The sequence below is a fragment of the Bos indicus x Bos taurus genome, chromosome 4 (assembly GCF_003369695.1).
Source record: "Bos indicus x Bos taurus breed Angus x Brahman F1 hybrid chromosome 4, Bos_hybrid_MaternalHap_v2.0, whole genome shotgun sequence".
Classification (NCBI taxonomy): Eukaryota; Metazoa; Chordata; class Mammalia; order Artiodactyla; family Bovidae; genus Bos; species Bos indicus x Bos taurus.
Window position 1 is genome coordinate 38,551,563 of NC_040079.1, and position 21,581 is coordinate 38,573,143.

Genomic DNA, 21,581 nt, shown 5'->3' on the forward strand with positions numbered 1-21,581 from the left:
TGCAACCCCATGGACTGTAGCCCACCAGGCTCCTCTGTCCATGGAATTTCCCGGGCAAGAATACTAGAGTTAGTAGCCATCTCCTATGCCAGGGGATTTTCCCGGCCCAGGGATCAAACCCACATCTCTTGTGTCTCCTTCAGTGGAAGGTGGATTCTTCACCACCACGTACCTGGGAAGTCCCTTAAGACAATATGGGTACCTGTTAACTAAACACAGGAGGGCAGGGACCTGGGCCTGTGGAATTCAGCTTCACATCCTCAGACCCTAGAACTGTGCCTTATGTATTTTAATAAGGCAAGCACTGAGTGTATTTGTTAATGGAGGATGGGAGGAAGATAGGGAGGGAAAAAATCATGTAATTGATCATTTAAATCAACATTGTGAGCATGGTGTAGGTATCTAGCTTCTGGGTGAAGCAGAGATATGCAGTAAGGTTGAGAACTTGAAGGCCACCCATAACCATAGATGTTACAGTATTGTTCTGGGACATCACTTTTTAAAAATAGAACTGCTGTCAGTTCAGTTGTTCAGTAGTGTCTGACTCTTTGTGACCCCATGGACTGCAGCACGCCAGGCTTCCCTGTCCATCACCAGCTCCCAGAGCTTGCTCAAACTCATGTCAATCAAGCTGGTGATGCCATCTGACCAACTCAAACTGCCATATGATCCAGCAATTCCACTTCTGGGTATTTCTCCAAACGAAATGAAAATACTTAGAAGATATATGCAGCCCCTCGTTCACTGCAGCATTACTGACAGTAGCCAAGACGTGGAAGCAACCTTAGCATTTATCAGCGTATTAATGGTTGAAGAAAATGTGGCATATATGTACAATGTAATCTCTTACTCAGCCATTAAAAAAAGTGAAATCTTGGCATTTGTGACATGGCTGGACCTTGAGGGCATTATGCTAATAAGTCAGAGAAAGATGAATACTATAGGATTTCACTTGTATGTGGAATCTAAAAAAAAAAACAAAACGAAGCTTATCGATACAGAGAACAGACTGGTGGTTGCCAGGCTGGGGGTGAGGGAACAAACAGTGAAGGGATTAACAGGTACACACTTGCAGGAAAAAAGTAAGTCATGGGGATGAAATGTTACCCAGAGGTGACAGGGAGGAGGCAGTTGTGTAATTAAAAAATAATTTTTCTTAAACAGTAAGAGGTAGAAAGTAATTGAGGAACCAAATCAAGCAATTTGAAGTTCAGGGATCCCTAACTCTTTAATTGCAGAGGGAAAGCACAAATGCATACACATACATGGAGAAGTCGTATTTCTCCATGAGAAGTCTAACTTCTCCAAGAAGTTAAAATTCAGGTACAGTTCTCTAATTCCTAGTTTGTTTAATGTGCCAGGAAAGTAGTTAATAATATTTTTACCAAGTGGACGTGGGAAATAAGCAGATTTACGTTATTAGTTTATTGTATGACTAATTTTGATTTTAAAAACAAGTTGTATGTTCACATTATACAAAAATCAAAATGGTGGTTAGCCAAATGCCGTTATCCTAGGTCTGTTCACCAGTGACTTAGTTTCCATTCTCACAGGCAACCCTGGGTTACCATTTTTTATATTCTTTCAGGTAGATAAACAAGTGAACTTCTAAATCCCCTTTTTCTCATCTTTTTATGCAGTTCATAGCTTACAAGGTGTATTGTTCTGTATCTTATATTTTTTCACTTTACCAGTATATTTTGGCTCCCTCTGTATCAGTGGGTAAAGAGCATCTGTTTTTCTGTGTGGGCTTCCCTGGAGACTCAGTGGTAAACAGCTTGCCTGCCAATGCAGGAGACACAGGTTCAATCCCTGGGTCAGAAAGTTCCCCTGGAGGAAGAAATGGCAGCCCACTGCAGTACTCTTGCCTGGGAAATCCCATGGACAGAGGAGCTGGCAAGCTGCAGTCCACGAGGTCACAGAAGAGTTGAACACGACTTAGCAACTAAACAACAGCAACACAAACTTTTCCTGTGGTTACTAATTAGCTCGTGTTTCCCGTTTATACTTCCACTGCAGAGAAGGAATGTGCCTGTTTGTCTGCCAGGAAGGAACAAGCTTTTTCTGTAGATGAGAGGAAAGAAGAGATTATTTAGACTTGCTGTCCACGTTCTCTGTTGCATATTCTTCTTAGTTTTCTTTTGTTTACAACCCTTTAAAAACGTAAAGCCATTCTTAGCCACAGACCATATAAAAAGTAGACCAAGGAGGCAATAGTTTACTGGTCCTTGCAAACATATTAATAGCAATCTGATGGGTAAAACAATTGAGTCTCCATTGATTAGATTATTATTAAGATTATTATTTGTATTTCTTTTATAAACAAGGTTGAACCTACTAGAGCCATTTGTATCTTACTGTTGATTTTATTTGTAGTAACTTTTTATATCGAGAAATTACCTCTTTGAAATAGATCACAAAGTATTTGCCTCCGTTTATCTTTTTATTCTGCTTATAGACGTTTTTGCCACATAGAAATTGTTCTAAGTAGTAAAACTTATCAAAGTTATTTTATGACTTGGGTTTTAGATAGTACTTTATGCCTTTCCCATTCTAAGATTATAAAACGGAAATTTTGTGGGATTTTTTTTTTTCTGGTGCTTTCGTGATTTCATTGTGTCATTTAAACCTCTGATACACTTAACAGTTTTTTTTTTTCCCCAGAGCTCACCAGTTGTCCCATTACCATGTGAATTATCCTCCATGCTTCCTTCCCCCACTCCCCCACTCTCCACTTGAAACGCCACCTTTATTACACACTAAACTGTAGTCTGTACTTGGATCTATTTCTGTATATCCTGATCAATGTTCCATTGATCTTATCTAGACAGGCTTACTTTTGAATTCCAACTCCCTCACTAAATTGCTCTGTGAGTCATATTTCATTGAGGAAATACAGATGCAGTTAAATAAATAGCCAGATCTACCTGCAGTCTGTATGTCTTGCTTTACCACCACACCTGGTACGAAGGAGGCAGTGTCCCTGCTCTTGTGTGCCCTGGGCCCCTACTCCTCTGGTCTGCAACTAATGGTCACTTTGCTCCTAGAGGCACTGTCTCTTCTTCATCATTAATTTCTGCCTCTTCTAAATGGTTGTCATATCCCTTAAGAATATTTAAGAAGCAACCTACACTAAAATGTGTTCATCTATGGCCCAGTTTCTCCATTTGTCTTCAAAGTTTGTTTCTGCACCTTCTGTTTTCTCCTCAACCCAACCCATTCAGCTGTGGTTTCTATCTCATTGATGAAATGACTTTTCCCAAGGTCACTGGCAGCCTCCATCTGCCAAACTTAGTCATGGCCTGTGGGAGAGATTCCTGTGCTTTCAGCCCTTGCACCTCTTCCATTCATTCTCTACACACCAGCCATGGTAATCTTTAAAAATAGATGAAATTATGTCACAGTCTTGCTTACACCCTCTCCAGAGGCTTCCCATTACAGTTATAATCAAACTCAAACACTTTTCCATGGCCTTCACGGCTTTTTATGAGTTAGTCTCTGCTCTCTCTCTGTCTCACCTCCTGTTTACGCTCCCTGATACTCATAGACTCCATCTACTCTGGCCTTCGTCTGGCCCCGAGAATGTGGCACACCCTCTCCTGTCTTGGACCTCTTTCCCTGTGTCTAGAGTGCTCTTCCCTCAGAGCTGGCTGGTGTCTTTATAAAATTCAGATCTCAGCTCAAATGCTGCCTCATCACAGGAGTCACCCTTGGGCGTCCTGGTTAAAGCAGCCCGTCCCCACTGTCTGTCCCGGTGCCCCTGTGTTCTCCGTTGCACGTACCACCAGTGGAAGAGTCTGTTTCTGTGTGTATTGTCTTCGGTTCCAACATCTAGACCAGGGACTGGGACCTGAGCTGTGGAAAGCCAGGTTTGTTTCATTGGGGCTGAGGAGTGTCTCCTTGGTGGGATCTTTTCCTGGATAGCCTTTTAAAAGTAAGGGATCTGCACCTCATAGTTACTGAGGAATGTTTGCACTTTGGGAAAATGTCTTTGGGAATCTCTGCATTTTTTAAGTCACAGACTGAATTGTAAATTTTTCTGAAAGGGAAAGTGTTTTAACCCAGTTGGTCTAACTGCTAACTAATTTTTTGCTTTAAAAGCATACATACTCAACTCTTAGAATATTAATTGATACAGTAACACCCTCAGCTCTTGTGGTATAACTGTTTTAAAAATAAAATGGTAGTTATGTAGCCATGAAGTGATTACAGCTTCCAGCAAGTGAAGATCATAAGAGTGAGAAGTAAGTCATTTCCTGCCTTCATTAGGAATGCCAGCAACAGCATGCTCCATAAGCTTTCTTAGATGAGGTGTCTTTTAGACTTCTACTTATCTGAAGTACACTATTAATGTTCACTGTTTCTGAGCAGTGGTAATCATTTAGAATCCAATGATTTTGTCCTCGGTGTCCAGGAAAAAGAGAGACTCAATCCTTGTTTATTGAGTTAAATTGAACTGTTAGCCTCCAAATGTGGATTCCTTATCATACGCGTCACAGTTCAGGTTGCCTCTACTAAAAAATGTTTATGACATAAGAATAATAGGATCAAAAATTGCGTATATAGTGTGATCTCAGTTATGCTCACAAGTTACAGCTTGTGAAAGGTATGCTGTGACTCAAATATGTCTCAACTTATTCCTGTTATATGGATAGCAAGATTTGGGTTTTGTTTTTTTTTTTCCTTAAGACTTTTCTATATTGGGCAGATAGGAATATGGGCATGATTTCTGGGGCGGCCTGAGCAGCACCCAGCTCTTGGGTGCCCTGCACAACCAGTGTGTGGAGCACAAACCCAAAGCAGACTGTCCTCACCTGAACTTGTGATGGAATCTCTAGTAGCAGTAACTGCTTTATACCAGTACCATCCAAAGCACTCCCCAGGTTAAGTCAGACTCCGACATTTGTTTGTTCATTTGACACACATGTACTGATGTTGCCAAGTAAACCAGCAGACATAGCGCCCATACTCAAGTTGCTTCCAATATTTTAGGAAGAAGACCTCTATTAGGAAGAGCACACTTGAGCAGTTCCAGCTCGTGGTAATGGTCATGAAGGAAAGGTATCATGTACCATGTGAGCACAGAGCAGGGAAGAGCCTAGTTTAGGTTGAGAGTTTCGGGTAAGCCAAAACCTCAAAACTGAGAGGAGTTAGCCAAGAATATGCCAAATGGAGGAAACGGCATGATGAAGGCCAGGAGGCAGAGGAGAGCACATGAAGAATCAAGGGAGACCAGTGTGGGTCTGATGCAGCCAGACTGGGCGAGATGAATGAGCATGAGATGGAGAAGTGGGCAGCGTGAGGGGTGTTCCTGCGAGTTGCAGCTTGTGAAAGGTGTGCTGTGACCGAAACAAGTCAGAGATGCTGAGAAGGTACCTCTAAAGAAGGAGCCCCCCTCCAGCCTCTAAACACAAAAAGTCTCTTTGCATGGGCCTCCACACAGACTCAGTGTTTGCTCTGACGTCACCGCCTCTTTTTCTAAGGACTGGTAACCATGACCGAAGGTAACTGGGTACCATTGGTGTGCATCACCACTCCAGCTTCTGGGGGAACCTGGTCTTTCTGCACTGAGCACACAAATGTGGTAAACAAATGCATGTGCTAAGGAAAGTGAGGGCACGCTGATTCATGTATTTAAGTTAGGTTACCCATCCCATCACAGTATATGCAAGTGTTCCAGCAACACGATCCTCAGGAATTGGGTGCACAGTGTTAGATTCTACTTATACTTCAACTTCCAAGTTGTCAGGATGTGGTTTCTTTTCTGAAGTTAGAAGAAACGTCTCTTTAGTTATTGCCAACAGAGATTAATGTGGAAACAAAGTGGTCGTTCAGCCTGCTTTGTAATCTGCGTGGCCATATTCTCGTACAGCTAATACTCCATTACTGTCAGCATGTGGTTGTCCTGGGAAGTTTTCGCTTTCGGTCAGCAAACTCATGACTGAGAACTATTATAAGAGAAATGCCCTTGAGTCATATACTTGTCTTATTGCCATGGTGTTTTCTGATAAGTGGTTCTTCCCACAAATGAGCATACTTCATTTGCCATCTGTTTAAAATCCTAGCAGAATGGGAACTAGTAACTTGAAGCCTAAGGACTTCATATCTCTTTCATACACTGGAATTCTGACAAAGAATGTATTGAGCATTACTTGTTCTTTCATTCTTTTTAGATTCTTCTTAATCCTTTGGTGAAAACTCTGTGACACAAGATGGCTGCAAATAAGCCCAAGGGTCAGAATTCTTTGGCCTTACACAAAGTCATCATGGTGGGCAGTGGTGGTGTGGGCAAGTCTGCTCTGACTCTGCAGTTCATGTATGATGAGGTAAGTGCTGATTGTATCATGGATGTCAAAGTTTGGGCTTTCAGAGAGTATTTCTCTAGCTTAGCTTTGGTTGTGTTTGAGTCTTTGAAAGCTACTGATCATTTTTTTCCTGGTTTTAAATTCAGAGCCAACATTTGTATGCAGCTTGATTTACCAAGTTGAGAATTCAAGGTCCTTAAAAACGTATGCTTTTAAAAAACAGAACAAAAGTGAAAACAGTACCTTTCTCTGAGCAATATGTGCCTTTTTTTAATTTTAATTTTTAGTGTCTTAATAGTGAGACCCACCTTGAATTAATAGAACTGGTAGATATAGTACCTAGTTGAGACTTGAGGTCAACATATATAATATATATATATATAACATATATATATCCTTTAATAACTCAATGAAAATAATCAGTAATTTATTATATATTTGGCCTGGTACTACAGTCACCACTAAGCAGGTGAAGGCTGTGTCCCTGAAATAAAATTACTTAACAGGTTATAGATTTGTGTGCATGTATTTGTATTAGACTTTATGGCCCCAAAGTTAAGGTCTCAGCGTATATACAGCAATGTATTTTTTCCATAGAGCATTGTTATTAAAGCTAAATGATTTGAGTTGCTAATCAAATTTTAGCATTTATCCTCAATTCTTCTGCCTCCCAAATAGAAGTAAGGATTTATGGTTACTCTTTCTTACCTGGTCCTCACAACAGTCTTGTGTGGTAGGTAGTGGTATCCTCATTTTACAGATGAGAAAGCAGAAGTTACCCAACCTGCCCATGTAGAGTGACCTCTGATGAGTAACTCAGTGTTAAACCTAGTCTTCTGAGAAAAATATCCTGCAGATTTTTTATCACCCAATGTCTCTTTTCATTGCCTGCTCATCAGCATTTCTTTCATACACACAGAAATTTTTTAAAAAATTTTATTGTTGATTTACAATATTGTATTAATTTCTTCTCACACAGAACACTTAAATCCTCCAGTTGTCCTGCTTAAACAATTTGGAGGGGGAAAATTGAAATGGTATTTTAAATGGAATTGCTAATTTATCTATTCAGTTCTGTTCTTCATACTAGTCACCTGAATAGCTGCTTTTCTTTAAATTAATCCTGAAGTCAGTACCCTTCTTGACAGTAAGGCAGTCAAAAGTAAGAATGTTCATATGTCTGATGTTTGATGAATGGTTAAGCTTTCATTTAATAGTCATAATATTATCAGATACAATAACTGAATATATCCATTAAATATTCATAAATGTTTATAAATATTTTATATTTGTGAAATAATAGCATGTAATTATGGTAGAATGTTCTATATCTTTTACAGTTACAAATACACTGTGTTTGATTTTTCAGTAAATATTTGTTGAGTGTCTCCATATACCAGACACTCTTCTAGGCTTTGAGGAGACATTGATGAATAGACTGGTCAAGGTCCCTGCCCCCAGGGGTTAAATTCTAGTATGGGGATTTAGACATTGAGCAAATAAATAAGATATCAGATAAATATTTATAGGAACTAATTCAAAGCCCACAAAAGTATGTGTGTATATCTATATACACACACACCAACAATGATACACTGATCAAAAATATCAAGGTGAGATTTAGAGAGTAAAAGTTAGAAGTACAATTGTAAAGTTGTTTAATTGTGCTATTTTTAAAAATGGGAAGACTGGGGGAAAATCTCAAAGTTCAAGATTTGACATTCTACAGAGTGGTATAAGGCACTTTTTTGACTCGGTTCATTTTGGAGAAAGAAAAGATTTAGCCATACTTTCAATCCTTACCTAAATATTGACTTACTTTGAAGTCATTTTCTACAATTCTGACTTGAAAATTTATATTTGGAGTCACAAAAAAGGATTCTTAAACATTTGATAAAATACCTATGTAATAGTTTTTGCAGGTATAACATTTTAAGGCAGAAAAGAGTCATGGTTTTCAAGCTGTCAATGACCTAGAGCTGTTCAACCTCCACTTTTTGTAAAAGAAAAGACCTCTGAATTGTCTATAAAGGAAATTTAAACGAATGTAGCTTTTACCACTAGGGAAAACTTAATGAAGGTTACATGTGGCTTCTCAGTACTATTTTGGCACCTTCATGTGAATCTGTCTTTCAAAATAAGAACCTTTGAAAAGTGAAGATGATTTAGAAATGGAAGTGCTTTTCCTCATTCCCAGTTTGTGGAGGACTACGAGCCGACCAAAGCCGACAGCTATCGGAAGAAGGTGGTGCTGGACGGGGAGGAAGTGCAGATTGACATCCTGGACACAGCTGGGCAAGAAGACTACGCTGCCATTAGAGATAACTACTTCCGCAGCGGCGAGGGCTTCCTCTGTGTCTTCTCCATTACAGAAATGGAATCCTTTGCAGCCACAGCCGACTTCAGGTATGTCAGGGAGTCGTGTCATGACACTGCAGAACAACTGCCTCCTCAGCAACGAGTGGACAGCTAGAGGCTCTTAACCTGGTTGTCTTTCCCTCTAACTGTGTTTAGTCCCTCTCTGACATCAGTGTGACTCTGTCCTCTGTGCGCTTGTACCCACATATTCAGTGCACTGTACCTAACCTCACAGCCAGCTCTGCCAGCGCCAGCTGCAGTGCAGCCTGAGTGTGTGACAGCCTGCATACGCAGAGTCTCCTTATGTGTTACTGAAGTATTTCCCTTTGGAGTACAGTACTACTGCTGCCGTAAAAGCAGATGCCTGGATCCCATAACGGATCTATGACCCAGATTCTGAGTCTTTCTGTGTTAGTCACGGGTGTCTCGGAACCTGTGTCGTGCCCAGCAGGCACGTCGCCATCCTCCTCACAGTGTAGACACTTTGATAACACACACTGAACTTTTAGTGGAAATAATACCACCATAGATTGACACACTGTCTTGTTATACAATCTTTTTAATATCTTATTTACTGTTTGTTTAATCGAAATCTGTCCTCCACTTGATTTGGGGCAGGGGATTGGGGAAGTGAAAAAGGGGAGAGATGTTCTCTCTATACATAAGACAAATATAGCATAAATAAGTTCTTGAGTAGTGTCATAAATACAGCAGGAATAAAAACAAATATTCTTTATGTATTTTTATTTTATTACCACATAATAAAAATAAAATTATGATTATTATTATTACCACATACACGTGGTCTGCTTTGGTGTGGGGGGGCAGGCACAAAAGAAGCATATAATATATCCTCTGTTTTCAACGTTCACACAGCCGAGTTGAATAAGGCATGAAACCCAGTGTCAGTGATAAAGAAGATATGGACAGCGATTGTTACAGGGGATCCAAGAGAGGAGAGGAGTTGGAGGCCTTCAAGAGCTAGATAACCTTGAAGGACAACAAGGATTTCCAAAGATGAGGAAAGACGTCATCCCTAGTGTTTGGGCAGGAAACTGAACCAGGGCTTACACAAAGCATTCCTCGTCATGTATACGTGAAAGTCCCAGGAACTCAAAAGATTCTAAGAGAACCTTCTTTGCAAAAGAGCATGTCACTGAGAAACCTAGGAAATGTAAAGTTATTTGTAAAATTAAGTTTGTTGGTTTCTGTAAGGAAAAGTTTTTTGTACGTGATAAAGTGCAAAGAGTGGCAGATTCTGGTAACTTGTAACCCTGGGAGACATACTGAAAGTTTCGTGTCAGTGCTTATTCATTCTTTCAAAAAATATTTGAGTGCTTATTCTGTAGCAGATTCTGTTCTAAGTAATGGAATACATTTTGTCACCATAGTCACCAAAGCCAAAGTGGTATCTCAAGGGAATGAGGTATTTTTATGCCAAGAGAAAGAGTCTTGGGCTGCTGCTATTACAGAAAATAAGTGAATCATTCATTCTGTCCTACCTCCAATGTGTTGCCCTTCCCATAAATAAAAAATGTTCCTGGTAACTGACCAGCAGTAGGAAATCCATTTTTAAGGTGGTTTGAATGGTGATAGAATAGTAGGCACTCCACATGATCTGACCTGCAAAGTGTAGCACAATGTCAGCTCCTCTTTTTAATTTTTTTATTGTAGTTGATTTTTAAAAATTTTTTATTGAAGTATGGTTGATTTACAATGACATGTTAATTTCAGCTATATAGCAAAGTGATTCAGTTTTACATACCTAATTTTTTTTTTCTTTTTCTTTTCCATTATGGTTTATCATAGGCTTTGAGTGTAGTTCTCTGTGCTATCCAGTGGGACCTTGTTGTGTATCCATTTTACATGTAATAGTTGGCATCTGCTTATCCCAAACTCCCCCAACCCATTCCTCCTTGGCAACCCTAAGCCTCTCTTCTATGTCTGTGAGTCTTTTTTCATAGATAAGTTCATTTATGTCATATTTTAGACTCCATACATAAGTGATACCATGTGGGATTTCTCTTTCTGACTTGCTTCACGTGGTATGATCGTCTCTAGTTGCATCCACGTTGCTGCAAATGGCATCATTTCATTCTTTCTTATGGCTGAGTAGTAGTCCATTTTATAGGCACCATATCTTCTTTATGCATTCACTCATCTGTTGATGGACACTTAGGCTGTTTCTGTGTCTGCTATTGCGACTAGTGCTGCTAAGAACACTGGGGCACATGTATCTTTTTGAATTAGAGTTTTGTCTGGATATATGTCTGGGAGTGGGGTTGCTGGATCATATGGTAATTCTTAGTTTTCTGAGGACCTTCCATACTGTTTTCCACAATGACTGCACAGATTTACGTTCCCACCAGCAGTGGAAGAGGACTCCTGTTTCTCCATGCCCTCTCCAGCATTTGCTATTTGTAGACTTTTTAATAATGGCCATTCTGACTGGTGTGAGGTGGTACATCAGTATAGTTTTGATTTGCATTTCTCTAATAATTGTCAGCTCCTAAATGTAGCCTTCCTGGGCCTCCTATCACGAAGGCAGAATCCACTGTTTCCTCATCGGTGTTTGTGATGTACTCTGCACAGCCCCAGTAGCACACTCACCACACTGACACTGAGATTGATTTCTGTATGCTGTGTGTTTTTCCTGACAAGGTAAAAACACTTGAGAGCAGAACCCCTTTCTTACCCATTTCAGTATCCCTGATACCCACGTTTGGCACAGTTGCTAGCATATAACTTACAGTGCTTATAAGGGTTCGATAGCAATGTTAGAAAACCCTGTTGCTTTTTGTGGTTCTCACTTTCCTCAAGATAAAAATGAAGCTTGACCAGTTTGTAAAGGTGCTTTTCTATTCTAAAATTCTATAATTGTCTCTCCAACTCCAAAGGGAGCATCACTTTAAGCAAAAATGCCGGTAATGATTATAGTCATCACAAAGGTCACTGATGACCCTAACAAATTTAATGATAATGGGAAAGTTTAACATATTGTGAGAATTACCAAAATGTGACAGAGTGACACAAAGTGAACAAATGCCGTTGGCAAAGTGGCACCGATAGACTAGCTGGACACGGGGCGACTACAGCCCTTCAGTCTGTTACAAAAGAGAAACAGTATCTGCAGAGCACAGTAAAGCTAACTGCAGTATAACAAGGTATATTTGTATCAGTAGTACTTCATAAATTGTGATCAAGTGTGTTGACAATGGAGAATCTGGGCGTGGGGACATGCAGGATCTCTGTCCTCTCTTCACACCTTCTCTGTAAATCTGAAATCATTCTAATGTAAAGAGTTTGTTTTGAAAAAGCCTCTAGAGGGACTTCCCTGACAGTCCAGTGGTTAAGATTCTGTACTTGCACTGCAGGGGGTGCAGGTTCAGCCCCGGATTGGGGAACTAAGATCCCATCTGAGATTCTCAGAACGTAAAAAAGGTTTTAAAAACAAGGCATTTAGAATGAAGTTGCATTTGATACTTTCACTTCATGCCTCTACTGCCATATTTGTACTCTTCCTTGGTGTATTTTTCCTCCATCAATGAAGTGAACGTGAAGCTCAAATGATTGAGGGTAGATAAAGGAAGACATGCTGCTTGTTTCCTCCCATGTAATAAATGAGTTCATTGCTAAGAAGCATAAATAAATGCCTGCATGCGTTATTGGTTATTTTAACACATAGAGATATTTCTTGCTCATTTCCTCTTATCCAGGGAGCAGATTTTAAGAGTAAAAGAAGATGAGAATGTTCCATTTCTGCTCGTTGGAAACAAATCAGATTTGGAAGATAAAAGGCAGGTTTCCGTAGAAGAGGCGAAAACCAGAGCCGATCAGTGGAACGTTAACTATGTGGAAACATCTGCCAAGACGCGGGCCAATGTCGACAAGGTAAAAGGGGACCCTCCTCACCACAACATCGTGTTAAAACGGGTTGATTTGCTTAACTCGGCTCCATCTGTGTCTAGAGATTCTGTTGAGACTTTCAGAGAGAAATTTAATACACGTTGATGTTTATCAGCCCTGAATGCTCAAGTACGCTGTTAGGACTTTCTTGACTTCACCTTGTCCTTAGGTTCCCAAAGGGCGCAAAAACACGAGACAGCCACAGCAAAGCACTGGCCAGATTCCTGACTTGAATCCCTCCTCTTTTTTCTTTTTTCCTTTTCTTTTCCTGTGGCTGGAGAATATTTTATTTTATTTTCTTCTTTCCTTTTCTTTTCCTGATTGGCTGGAGAATCTTTTCTTTTCTTTTTTCTTTCCTTTTCTTTTCCTGATTGGCTGGAGAATGTCTGCGCTGACACCTGCCCATCCCCACTTAAGTTCGCCCAAGTGAAGGTGGCTCCCAAGATGAAGGAGCCCGGAGGGAGAGGGTTTTGAAATCTCTGTCACCACAGCTGCACTCCCCACCCTCCACTTCTGTTCTCCACCCCCTCACCCCTCTCTCCACCCAAGGGAAAGAGAGCTCCTCTGCCCTCTTCCCCTCATCTTTGCACTTTGTGCAGCTGGGCCCTTCCTAGAGACCAGGTGAGGAACACTTTGGAGCCTTCCCAGGTGCCGTTCAGCTGCCCACCACCGCCCCCCCTCCCCCTGACACCACTGTCAGCATTCAGGAAGCCTGCTGGTGGGGCTGGAGCAGCTCTGGGGGGGGGAGCCCTTCCAGGGAGACCTTTTCAGTCCCCGAGTATCTCAGCCCTACAGGTGCCTCAGAAAAACTAACATGCAGAAGGATTGCCTATAAAGCCTGATAAACACAGGTTCCTGGGTCTTCTCCAGAGACTTGGATTCATTTGCTCTGGGGTCAGTCCTAAGAATTTGCAGGTCTCGTTAGCTCCTGGGTGTGCAGGTGGGGTGGTGGACCGCACTTGAAGTAACGCTGCCCTAGGTGTCTGCAGGTGTTTGTGGACTAGTCTGCTGTGTCTGGAGATCCATAACCCTGGTCCAGAAATCATGATGTTAAAAGTTTAGAGGTTCTTTCTGCCTGTTCACTGTAGGTTTAAAGGCATTGTCATTTTAAGCTCACTTTTTTTTTTCCAGTCACACAGTCAGATTCCTCTAAGTCCAGGATATCTTTACAACATGCTACAAAAGTTCTACTCAGTGAACCAGTTTCCGCTAGTTACAGCAAATGTTTTTCAAAATACTAATGAAATATAGTTTAAGATTCAGTGTGTATGGGGTTTTGAAAGGCACCACAGAACAGTATCATAGCATATATATACTTTGTTTCCTCCTGTTTAATATCTGGAGCAGATGGTAGAACACACACTAAAACCTATTTGAACTAAGGGGAGTGGGGAGGAGAGGTGAACAGTAACTGTCCGGCTCTGACGCTTGCAGCAGTCCTGTGGTGTCACCTGCTGGCATCAGAGGCCCGGGGGAAGTACAGTCATGCACGTTGTCAGAGTTATCACAGGACAGTGAGAAAAAGACCAGCAACCCAATGGGAAGACAGTCAAAAAATATAGACACCCTTGTAATAGAAGAGAACTACAAAGTACTTTAAAGTTTAAAAGCGGCTTAGTCTAACTTATAATAGGAAGCACAGTTTAAAAATAGGACTTTTTTCTTACCTGTTACCTTGGGGAATAAAGGAACAAGACTGATAATAATACTGTTGACAGGAGTATGGGGAGGAGGGAAAAGGAACTCTCATATGTTCGTAGAAGGGCAATTTGGTAATTATCAAAATTATGACCCCACCAATTCAAGTTCTAAAATTTATATAAAGTCATACATCCATGTAGCAGTAGTCACTGAAGCATTATCTGTAGAAACAAAAGACTGGAAATATCAAAGTGTCCAATAACAGACTATTTTAAAGGCTGGTGCATCCATATAATGAAATATTGTACAGCCATTAAAAAAAAATGAAGAGAACTTCCCTGGTGGTACAGTTGATAAGAAACTGCCTCCCAGTGCAGGGGACACAGGTCGACCCTGGTCCATGAAGATCTCACAATGCCGCGGAGCAAGTAAGCCCGTGTCCTGTAACTGCTGAGCCTGGGAGCTGCAGCTACTGAAGCCCGCACACCTGGAGCCTGTGCTCGCCAACAAGAGAACCCACTGCAGTGAGAAAAGCCTGTGCAACGCAACCAAGAGTAGTCCCCACTCACCACAGCTAGAGAAAACTTCGAGCAGCAGTGAAGACCCAGGAGGCCAAAAATAAGTATTTTTTTAAAAATGAAGGTAGAGCTAAATGTGCTGATCTTCAGCATTAAGAAATGAAATATAGAACAGTAGCAGTAACTGTAGTTTGCTGCCATCTGTGTTTGAAACACATCATGCACACAAGCACACATCTGTGTGTATCAGGGGGATATGCAAGAATCTATTACCTGTGGCTGCCACCAGGTAGATGCATTTTTCACAAGCACCTCAGTGGCTGCAGAAAAGTAACGTGCAGCAACTCTTCAGCCACAGCGTGAGTCCACATCCTTCAGGCCCTACTCAGTGTGCACTCAGACACTTGCCTGGAGAATCCCATGGACAGAGGAGCCTGGTGGGCTGCAGTCCATAGGGTTGCACAGAGTCGGACACAACTGAAGCAGCTTAGCATGCATGCATGCACAGACACTTGTTAGTGATATTGAACCTTTTAATTATTACACTAATAGCTTTTAAATTATTATGCTAATATCTCCCATTACTTGCCAATTTCTAGACAGACAAAAATTGATAAATCCTCAAATACTGTGCAACAAGCAATTGTTTTCTAGTGCCTGGTATCAAAATAATAAAGGAAGCAGTCATTTTCCACAGCTGTTTTTATTTATTTATTTATTTTAATTTTATTTTATTTTTAAACTTTACATAATTGTATTAGTTTTGCCAAATATCAAAATGAATCCACCACAGGTATACATGTGTTCCCCATCCTGAACCCTCCTCCCTCCTCCCTCCCCATACCATCCCTCTGGGTCGTCCCATTGCACTAGCCCCAAGCATCCAGTATCGTGCATCGAACCTAGACTGGCAACTCGTTTCTTATATGATATTTTACATGTTTCAATGTCATTCTCCCAAATCTTCCCACCCTCTCCCTCTCCCACAGAGTCCATAAGACTGTTCTATACATCAGTGTCTATTTTGCTGTCTCGTACACCGGGTTATTGTTACCATCTTTCTAAATTCCATTTTTAAAAGGGCTGAAGAAAGGTTAATAAGTGAAAATTTTATTAAATTACTTTAAAATTGTAATTGATAAAATATATGTGCTAATTATTAATTACTTAAATGTAATCCATTGGGTTACATCTTCGGAGCTATCACTTGCAGTGCTTCTTTATTTTTATGTTGAAAAGTCAGATGGAAGATTAGGTTATATTATGTAAGCAGATTTTACCCTAAAGTGTAATTCAGAAAATCTTCCTGTTTTCCCATTTTTTTAACGTACTTGGAAGAAGCAGACTTTAGTTCTATACTTTCCTGTCCCTGTACTCCCCAAATAAGAGCTCTTTAATATTCATATAGTACTCCCAATGTTTACTGCTGTGATTCAGAGATGTACCAGGCACAAATTATCCACTTGCTCTATTCTGTTTTCTTTGTAGGTATTTTTTGATTTAATGAGGGAAATTCGGGCCAGAAAGATGGAAGACAGCAAAGAAAAGAATGGAAAAAAGAAGAGGAAAAGTTTAGCCAAGAGAATCAGAGAAAGATGCTGCATTTTATAATCAGAGCCCAAACTCCTTTCTTATCTTGACCATACTAATAAATATAATTTATAAGCTTTGCCATTGAAGGCTCAATTGACTGAAATTACTTTAACATTTTGGAAATTGTTATGTATCTCTAAAAGCATGAATTGGAACTGCACTGAAAGTCAAATTCACTTAAAAAGAAATTAGTGTGGCTTCACCAAGAAGCAAAGTTCAACTTATTTCATAATTGCCTACATTTATCACGGTCCTGAATGTAGCGTGGGCGCTTGTGTTTTGCCGGCAGTCTTTCTTGAACTGTTCGAGAGGTGAGAATGGGGGTGGACAATGGGAGGAAAGGCTACTTCCTCTGGTTTATTATAAAGCTTAAATTTTATAATCATTTTAAAATGGCTTGGTCTTCTACTGCCTTGAAAAAGAAATGACAATTGTGAACATGATAGTTAAACTGTACCACTTTTTTTTTAACCATTGTTATGCAAAATATAGAAGAAAAAGTGACTGGCATGATTGTTACATATAGTTCAATTGAGAGTAATTCATCTGTGAACCTGCATTAATTACCTGGTGATTAACTTAGAAAAGTGGTGTAAACTTGTACATGGAAATTTTTTAATATGCCTTAATTTAGAAACTGAAAGATACCTGGTTACATCATTCTGGGTTGTATCTGGCATCCTCATGGTGCCGTGGGCCCACTGCCCACGTGTCCTGGTGAGAGAATATATGTCAGGATGGAGGACCACTTTTGTATAGAAGATGCTCAAGAAATAACTGCTAGAGTCTGTCCAAATGTAAAATGTGTGCCATACTCTGGTTCTTGAAAATGAAGTTCCAGAGCTCCTTGATTGCTTTTAATTAACTGTAAGGTAGTTTAAAAATGAAGGACCAGCATATACTTGTAAGATAATTTTAGACTATGAGGATTCAGTATGTCTCAGTGAACCCTTATTCTTTAAGATGCTGATCCCTGGAAATCCTTTTATGCAAGTGGTGAATATGTGTTAAGATTTTGATCTCTTTGGAGCAGGGCATAGGAAAAGTGTCCACGGTGCTAATGCGTTTTGCACTAGACCACTTCAGGAAAATAGTTGTGCTTGCCATCTGTTAACTTCTAAATTTGTATTCCTGAGGTTGCAGTTTGGCTGTGCGGGAGTTACTAGGAGTGTATGTAGTCTGTGTTCATAATGAAGAATACTGTAGTTACATTTTCCTAAAGTTAACATCGAACAGCCAAACCTGAGGATAGTGCAGAAAACATGTTTGCCACCAAACAGTAGGCTCTGTTCCTGTTGTACGGCATACCCACTGAAGGGACATAATTTCAATGGGAAAAATACCACTATCAGATTTTTCTTTTCTTTGGAATGGGACTAGGGCAGTTGTTTCAATAAAGTTTTGCTTTCTTTATGCTCAGTCTTAATCTCAGCAAGTCAAAGATGTGTTCAGGCATTCCAGATAACAGATGTGTCCGTAAAGTTAACACAAATAGGCTATTTAGGAACTGAACTCTTTAGATACTACATCCAGCTTGTCATGTTAAATATGTGTCCCTAAAGGGTTTGAGATGTACATCTTTCATTTCCTATTTTTCATAGGCTGTGCCATGTGCAGAATTAAAGTTCCCCATATAAGCGCTGCCCCGCGGGCCCAGCGGTCTCCATGTGTACTTGTTGCAGTCTCATTTAACCAGGGGTCCTGACCACTAATGTTGTGACTTTGCTTTGAGACCTTTCCTCTCCTGGGTACTGAGGTGCTATGAAGCCAAATGACAAAGATGCATCACATGTCTTAGGCTGATGCCACTACCCGACTGGTTTATTTGCAATTTGAGCCATTTAAAGACCAATAAACTTCCTTTTTTTAAATGTTTGTGGTGTTACTTGATGTTTACAGTAGAACATGTAAAATTCAACCTGGGCATCCTTACCAGAGACTTGAAAACACCTCAGTCTTTTGAGCTATCAGTTTAGGAACTTCTGTGTGAGAAGAGTCCTGAGCCAGATGTGCTCGGTCACAGGGCCATCATTACTCAGGTTTAAACAAGGCTCCGAAATGGCAGAGCCCCGAAATGCACAGTTGCATGGAAGGCACTCTTCTGCTGTCACGAGAGTCCTCCATTGTACGTACTTTTCGAATACTACTCGACTCCTGAGTGGGTAGGTGGCAGCTTTATCTTCGTTTTGTAAATCAGACTGATCCCCAGAGACAACTCCATTTCCAAACTGGCAGGAGGAATCCCCCCTCCCCCTGCCGTCTCATCATACTTCAGACATTCACTCACATTTGATGTCTGGAAAACAGTGGCCTACTAGCTGTCACACAGCCCCTGGGCTGGAAATGATCTGCCCCAACATTGAACACAACCCTTCAAGATCCGATTCACTTTAATTTCTTAATTCATAAGCAGTGAGCACATTTATAATTGGCATAATTTTAATCTTGCTGTATGGACCCATTCTTAACACCAATTGGGGGCATGATGTTGAACATTATATACTAAACAAAGGTTAGACTAAGTTGTCTCAAAGTGAATCAGAATGTCATTTTCAAAATTTTATAAGGGAACGTAAAATTTAAAACTATCAAAGCATTTACCAGAATTTAACAGTTTTCAAACTAATCCTTTAAAAAAAAAAATGCATCATTAAAAGTCCCCTTTAGCAAATTGCTTTGAAAGTCAAGAGTGGACAGACCAATGGAAGCCTTCATTCATGCCCTTAGTTTGTGATAGGTTCTTATGAACCACCTACTGTGGGCACTGCTGCGAATATAACAGGTGGAAGGACAGGCATGATGAGTTCAGGACAAGTATAGAGATTCACACAGGAAAGTACCTATGTGTTATAAGGAAAGCAAGTTTTAAAAAGAGATTAAGTCTAGGTCTCCTTATCCTGGGCCAGACACCCTATTTCTTATGATTGTAAACTCAGAGTAATAGCAAACAGTGCATTCTATATGCAAGATACTGTATATTTTTTAATATTAACTCTTTGAGGTACTTACTATCATTTGCCCTTATCTTCCAGATGGAAAAACTAAGTTGAATATTAAAAAATGGCAAAATTATTAGCGGATTGGAAACAAAGTAGTCCAGTCCCAAGTCCATGCTCTGAATCCCTGCAGGTGAAGGAGTAGAGGATAGAGTTAATGATAGAGGGGCCTGTACTACGGGGGGGGGAACATCCAGGATTTTCCCCAGGCTGATTTCCTTCAGAGCTTGCAGAGGTTGCTGTGAACCAAGAGGCCTCCTGGGCATACAGCCTGGTTGCTAAGAGAGAAATCAAGTGTGGAGGGAAAACCTTGTGCAGAGCTCAGCTGTGGAGTCAGCCTTACAGTGCTTTTTCCATAACATCAGTCAAGAGGCAGCATTCTTTGGCAGGCAAGAAGCCTGTATCCTACATTTCTTTAACTGCAAAAAATTTCCTAGTCATTTGCTCCAGCAGCACTGCCTGCAGCTGTTGTGGACAGCTGCCTGGAAACGCATGAAGGTAGGTGGGGAGGGACGTTCAGCCATCCGTACTCTCAATCCTTACAGAAGCACCATTTCTGGGGAGAGTGAGGGGCCCAGAGAGCATTTAACATCTGTTTAAGAAAGGCCATGACGGTCCAGTGGTTAGGACTCGGAGCTTTCACTGCTGGGGCCAAGTTCAGTCCTCAGTCAAGGAACTAAGATCCTCCAAACCATGCAGTGCAGCCAAGAAAGGAAAAAAAAAAAAAAAAGCCGTGAGAACTGTGATAACTTACACAGCTAATCTGATAGAAGAACAAGATCACTTTTATCAAAAGCCCTAAGGAAAGAAAACAGCTGAAGTTTCTCGAAAACAGCTGAAGTTTCTCGAAAACAGCTGCTTCCAAGCTCCTAGCAGCTAGAAAGTTCTCCTAAGGGCAAAGTGAAACAACCCAAAAGTAAGAGTCAAGACTTGTTGAATTAGAAGGGAAAGGAGCAGGTGTGAGAGCTAACTTCTGGGCCTTTGCCCGAGGAATTGTATGCTGGCGCCCTCAGCATTGCACCATTATATGCCAACTCTATTGTTTATGACCAACCTAGACAGCATATTAAAAAGCAGAGGCATTACTTTGCCAACAAAGGTCCGTCTAGTCAAAGCTATAGTTTTTCCAGTACTCCTGTATGGATGTGAGAGTTGGACTGTGAAGAAAGCTGAGTGCCAAAGAATTGATGCTTTTGAACTGTGGTGTTGGAAAAGACTCCTGAGAGTCCCTTGGACAGCAAGGAGATCCAACCAGTCCATCCCAAAGGAAATCAGTCCTGAATATTCATTGGAAGGATTGATGCTGAAGCTGAAATTCCAATACTTTGGCCACCTGATGCAAAGAACTGACTCATTGGAAAAGTTGAAGGCAGTAGGAGAAGGGGATGACAGAGGAGAAGATGGTTGGATGGCATCACCAACTCAATGGACATGAGTTTGGGTAAGCTCTGGGAGCTGGTGATGGACAGGAAAGCCTGGCATGCTGCAGTACATGGGGTCACAGAGTCGGACACAACTGAGCGACTGAACTGAACTGATACCAACTCTGTTGTTTACAGACTGATCTTTGCAAAGGGTGCCAATTTGGTGAAAAAGTATTTGGATGATTTTCCTGGACACCTGGAAGTTGGCTTAGAAGGAGCTTGGAATTCACTTTGAACTTAGTCTTCAGGTCTCCTTAGTCTCCAGTTCAGTTCAGTTCAGTCGCTCAGTCATGTCCGACTCTTTGCGACCCCATGAATCGCAGCACGTGAGGCCTCCCTGTCCATCACCAACTCCTGGAGTTTACCCAAACTCAAGTCCATCGAGTCGGTGATGCCATCCAGCCATCTCATCTGTCGTCCCCTTCTCCTCTTGCCCCCAATCCCTCCCAGCATCAGGGTCTTTTCCAGTGAGTCAGCTCTTCGCATCAGGTGGCCAAAGTATTGGAGTTTCAGCTTCAGCATCATTCCTTCCAATGAACACCCAGGATGGATCTCCTTTAGGATGGACTGGTTGGATCTCCTTGCAGTCCAAGGGACTCTCAAAAGTCTTCTCCAACACCATAGTTCAAAAGCATCAATTCTTTGGCACTCAGCTTTCTTCACAGTCCAACTTTCACATCCAGACGTGACCACAGGAAAAACCATAGCCTTGACTAGATGGACCTTTGTTGGCAAAGTAATTTCTCTCTGCTTTTCAATATAACTATCTAGGTTGGTCATAACTTTCCTTCCAAGGAGTAAGCGTCTTCTAATTTCATGGCTGCAATCACCATCTGCAGT

At 40.9% G+C, this 21,581-nt stretch overlaps 1 protein-coding gene across 2 annotated transcripts in view; it reads left to right on the forward strand.

Annotated features, from left to right (window-relative positions):
• The window catches only part of RALA (RAS like proto-oncogene A), a 58,765-nt gene extending 40,569 nt beyond the window's left edge, over nt 1-18,196 (forward strand). For both annotated transcript variants that reach the window (XM_027539166.1, XM_027539165.1), the window contains 4 exons: nt 6,174-6,326; nt 8,503-8,711; nt 12,380-12,554; nt 16,217-18,196. In XM_027539166.1, coding sequence (XP_027394967.1) covers nt 6,213-6,326; nt 8,503-8,711; nt 12,380-12,554; nt 16,217-16,339 — 621 coding nt within the window. In that variant the 5' untranslated portion in view covers nt 6,174-6,212 and the 3' untranslated portion in view covers nt 16,340-18,196. The remainder of the gene's footprint in view (nt 1-6,173; nt 6,327-8,502; nt 8,712-12,379; nt 12,555-16,216) is intronic.
• The last annotated feature ends 3,385 nt before the right edge of the window (nt 18,197-21,581 follow it).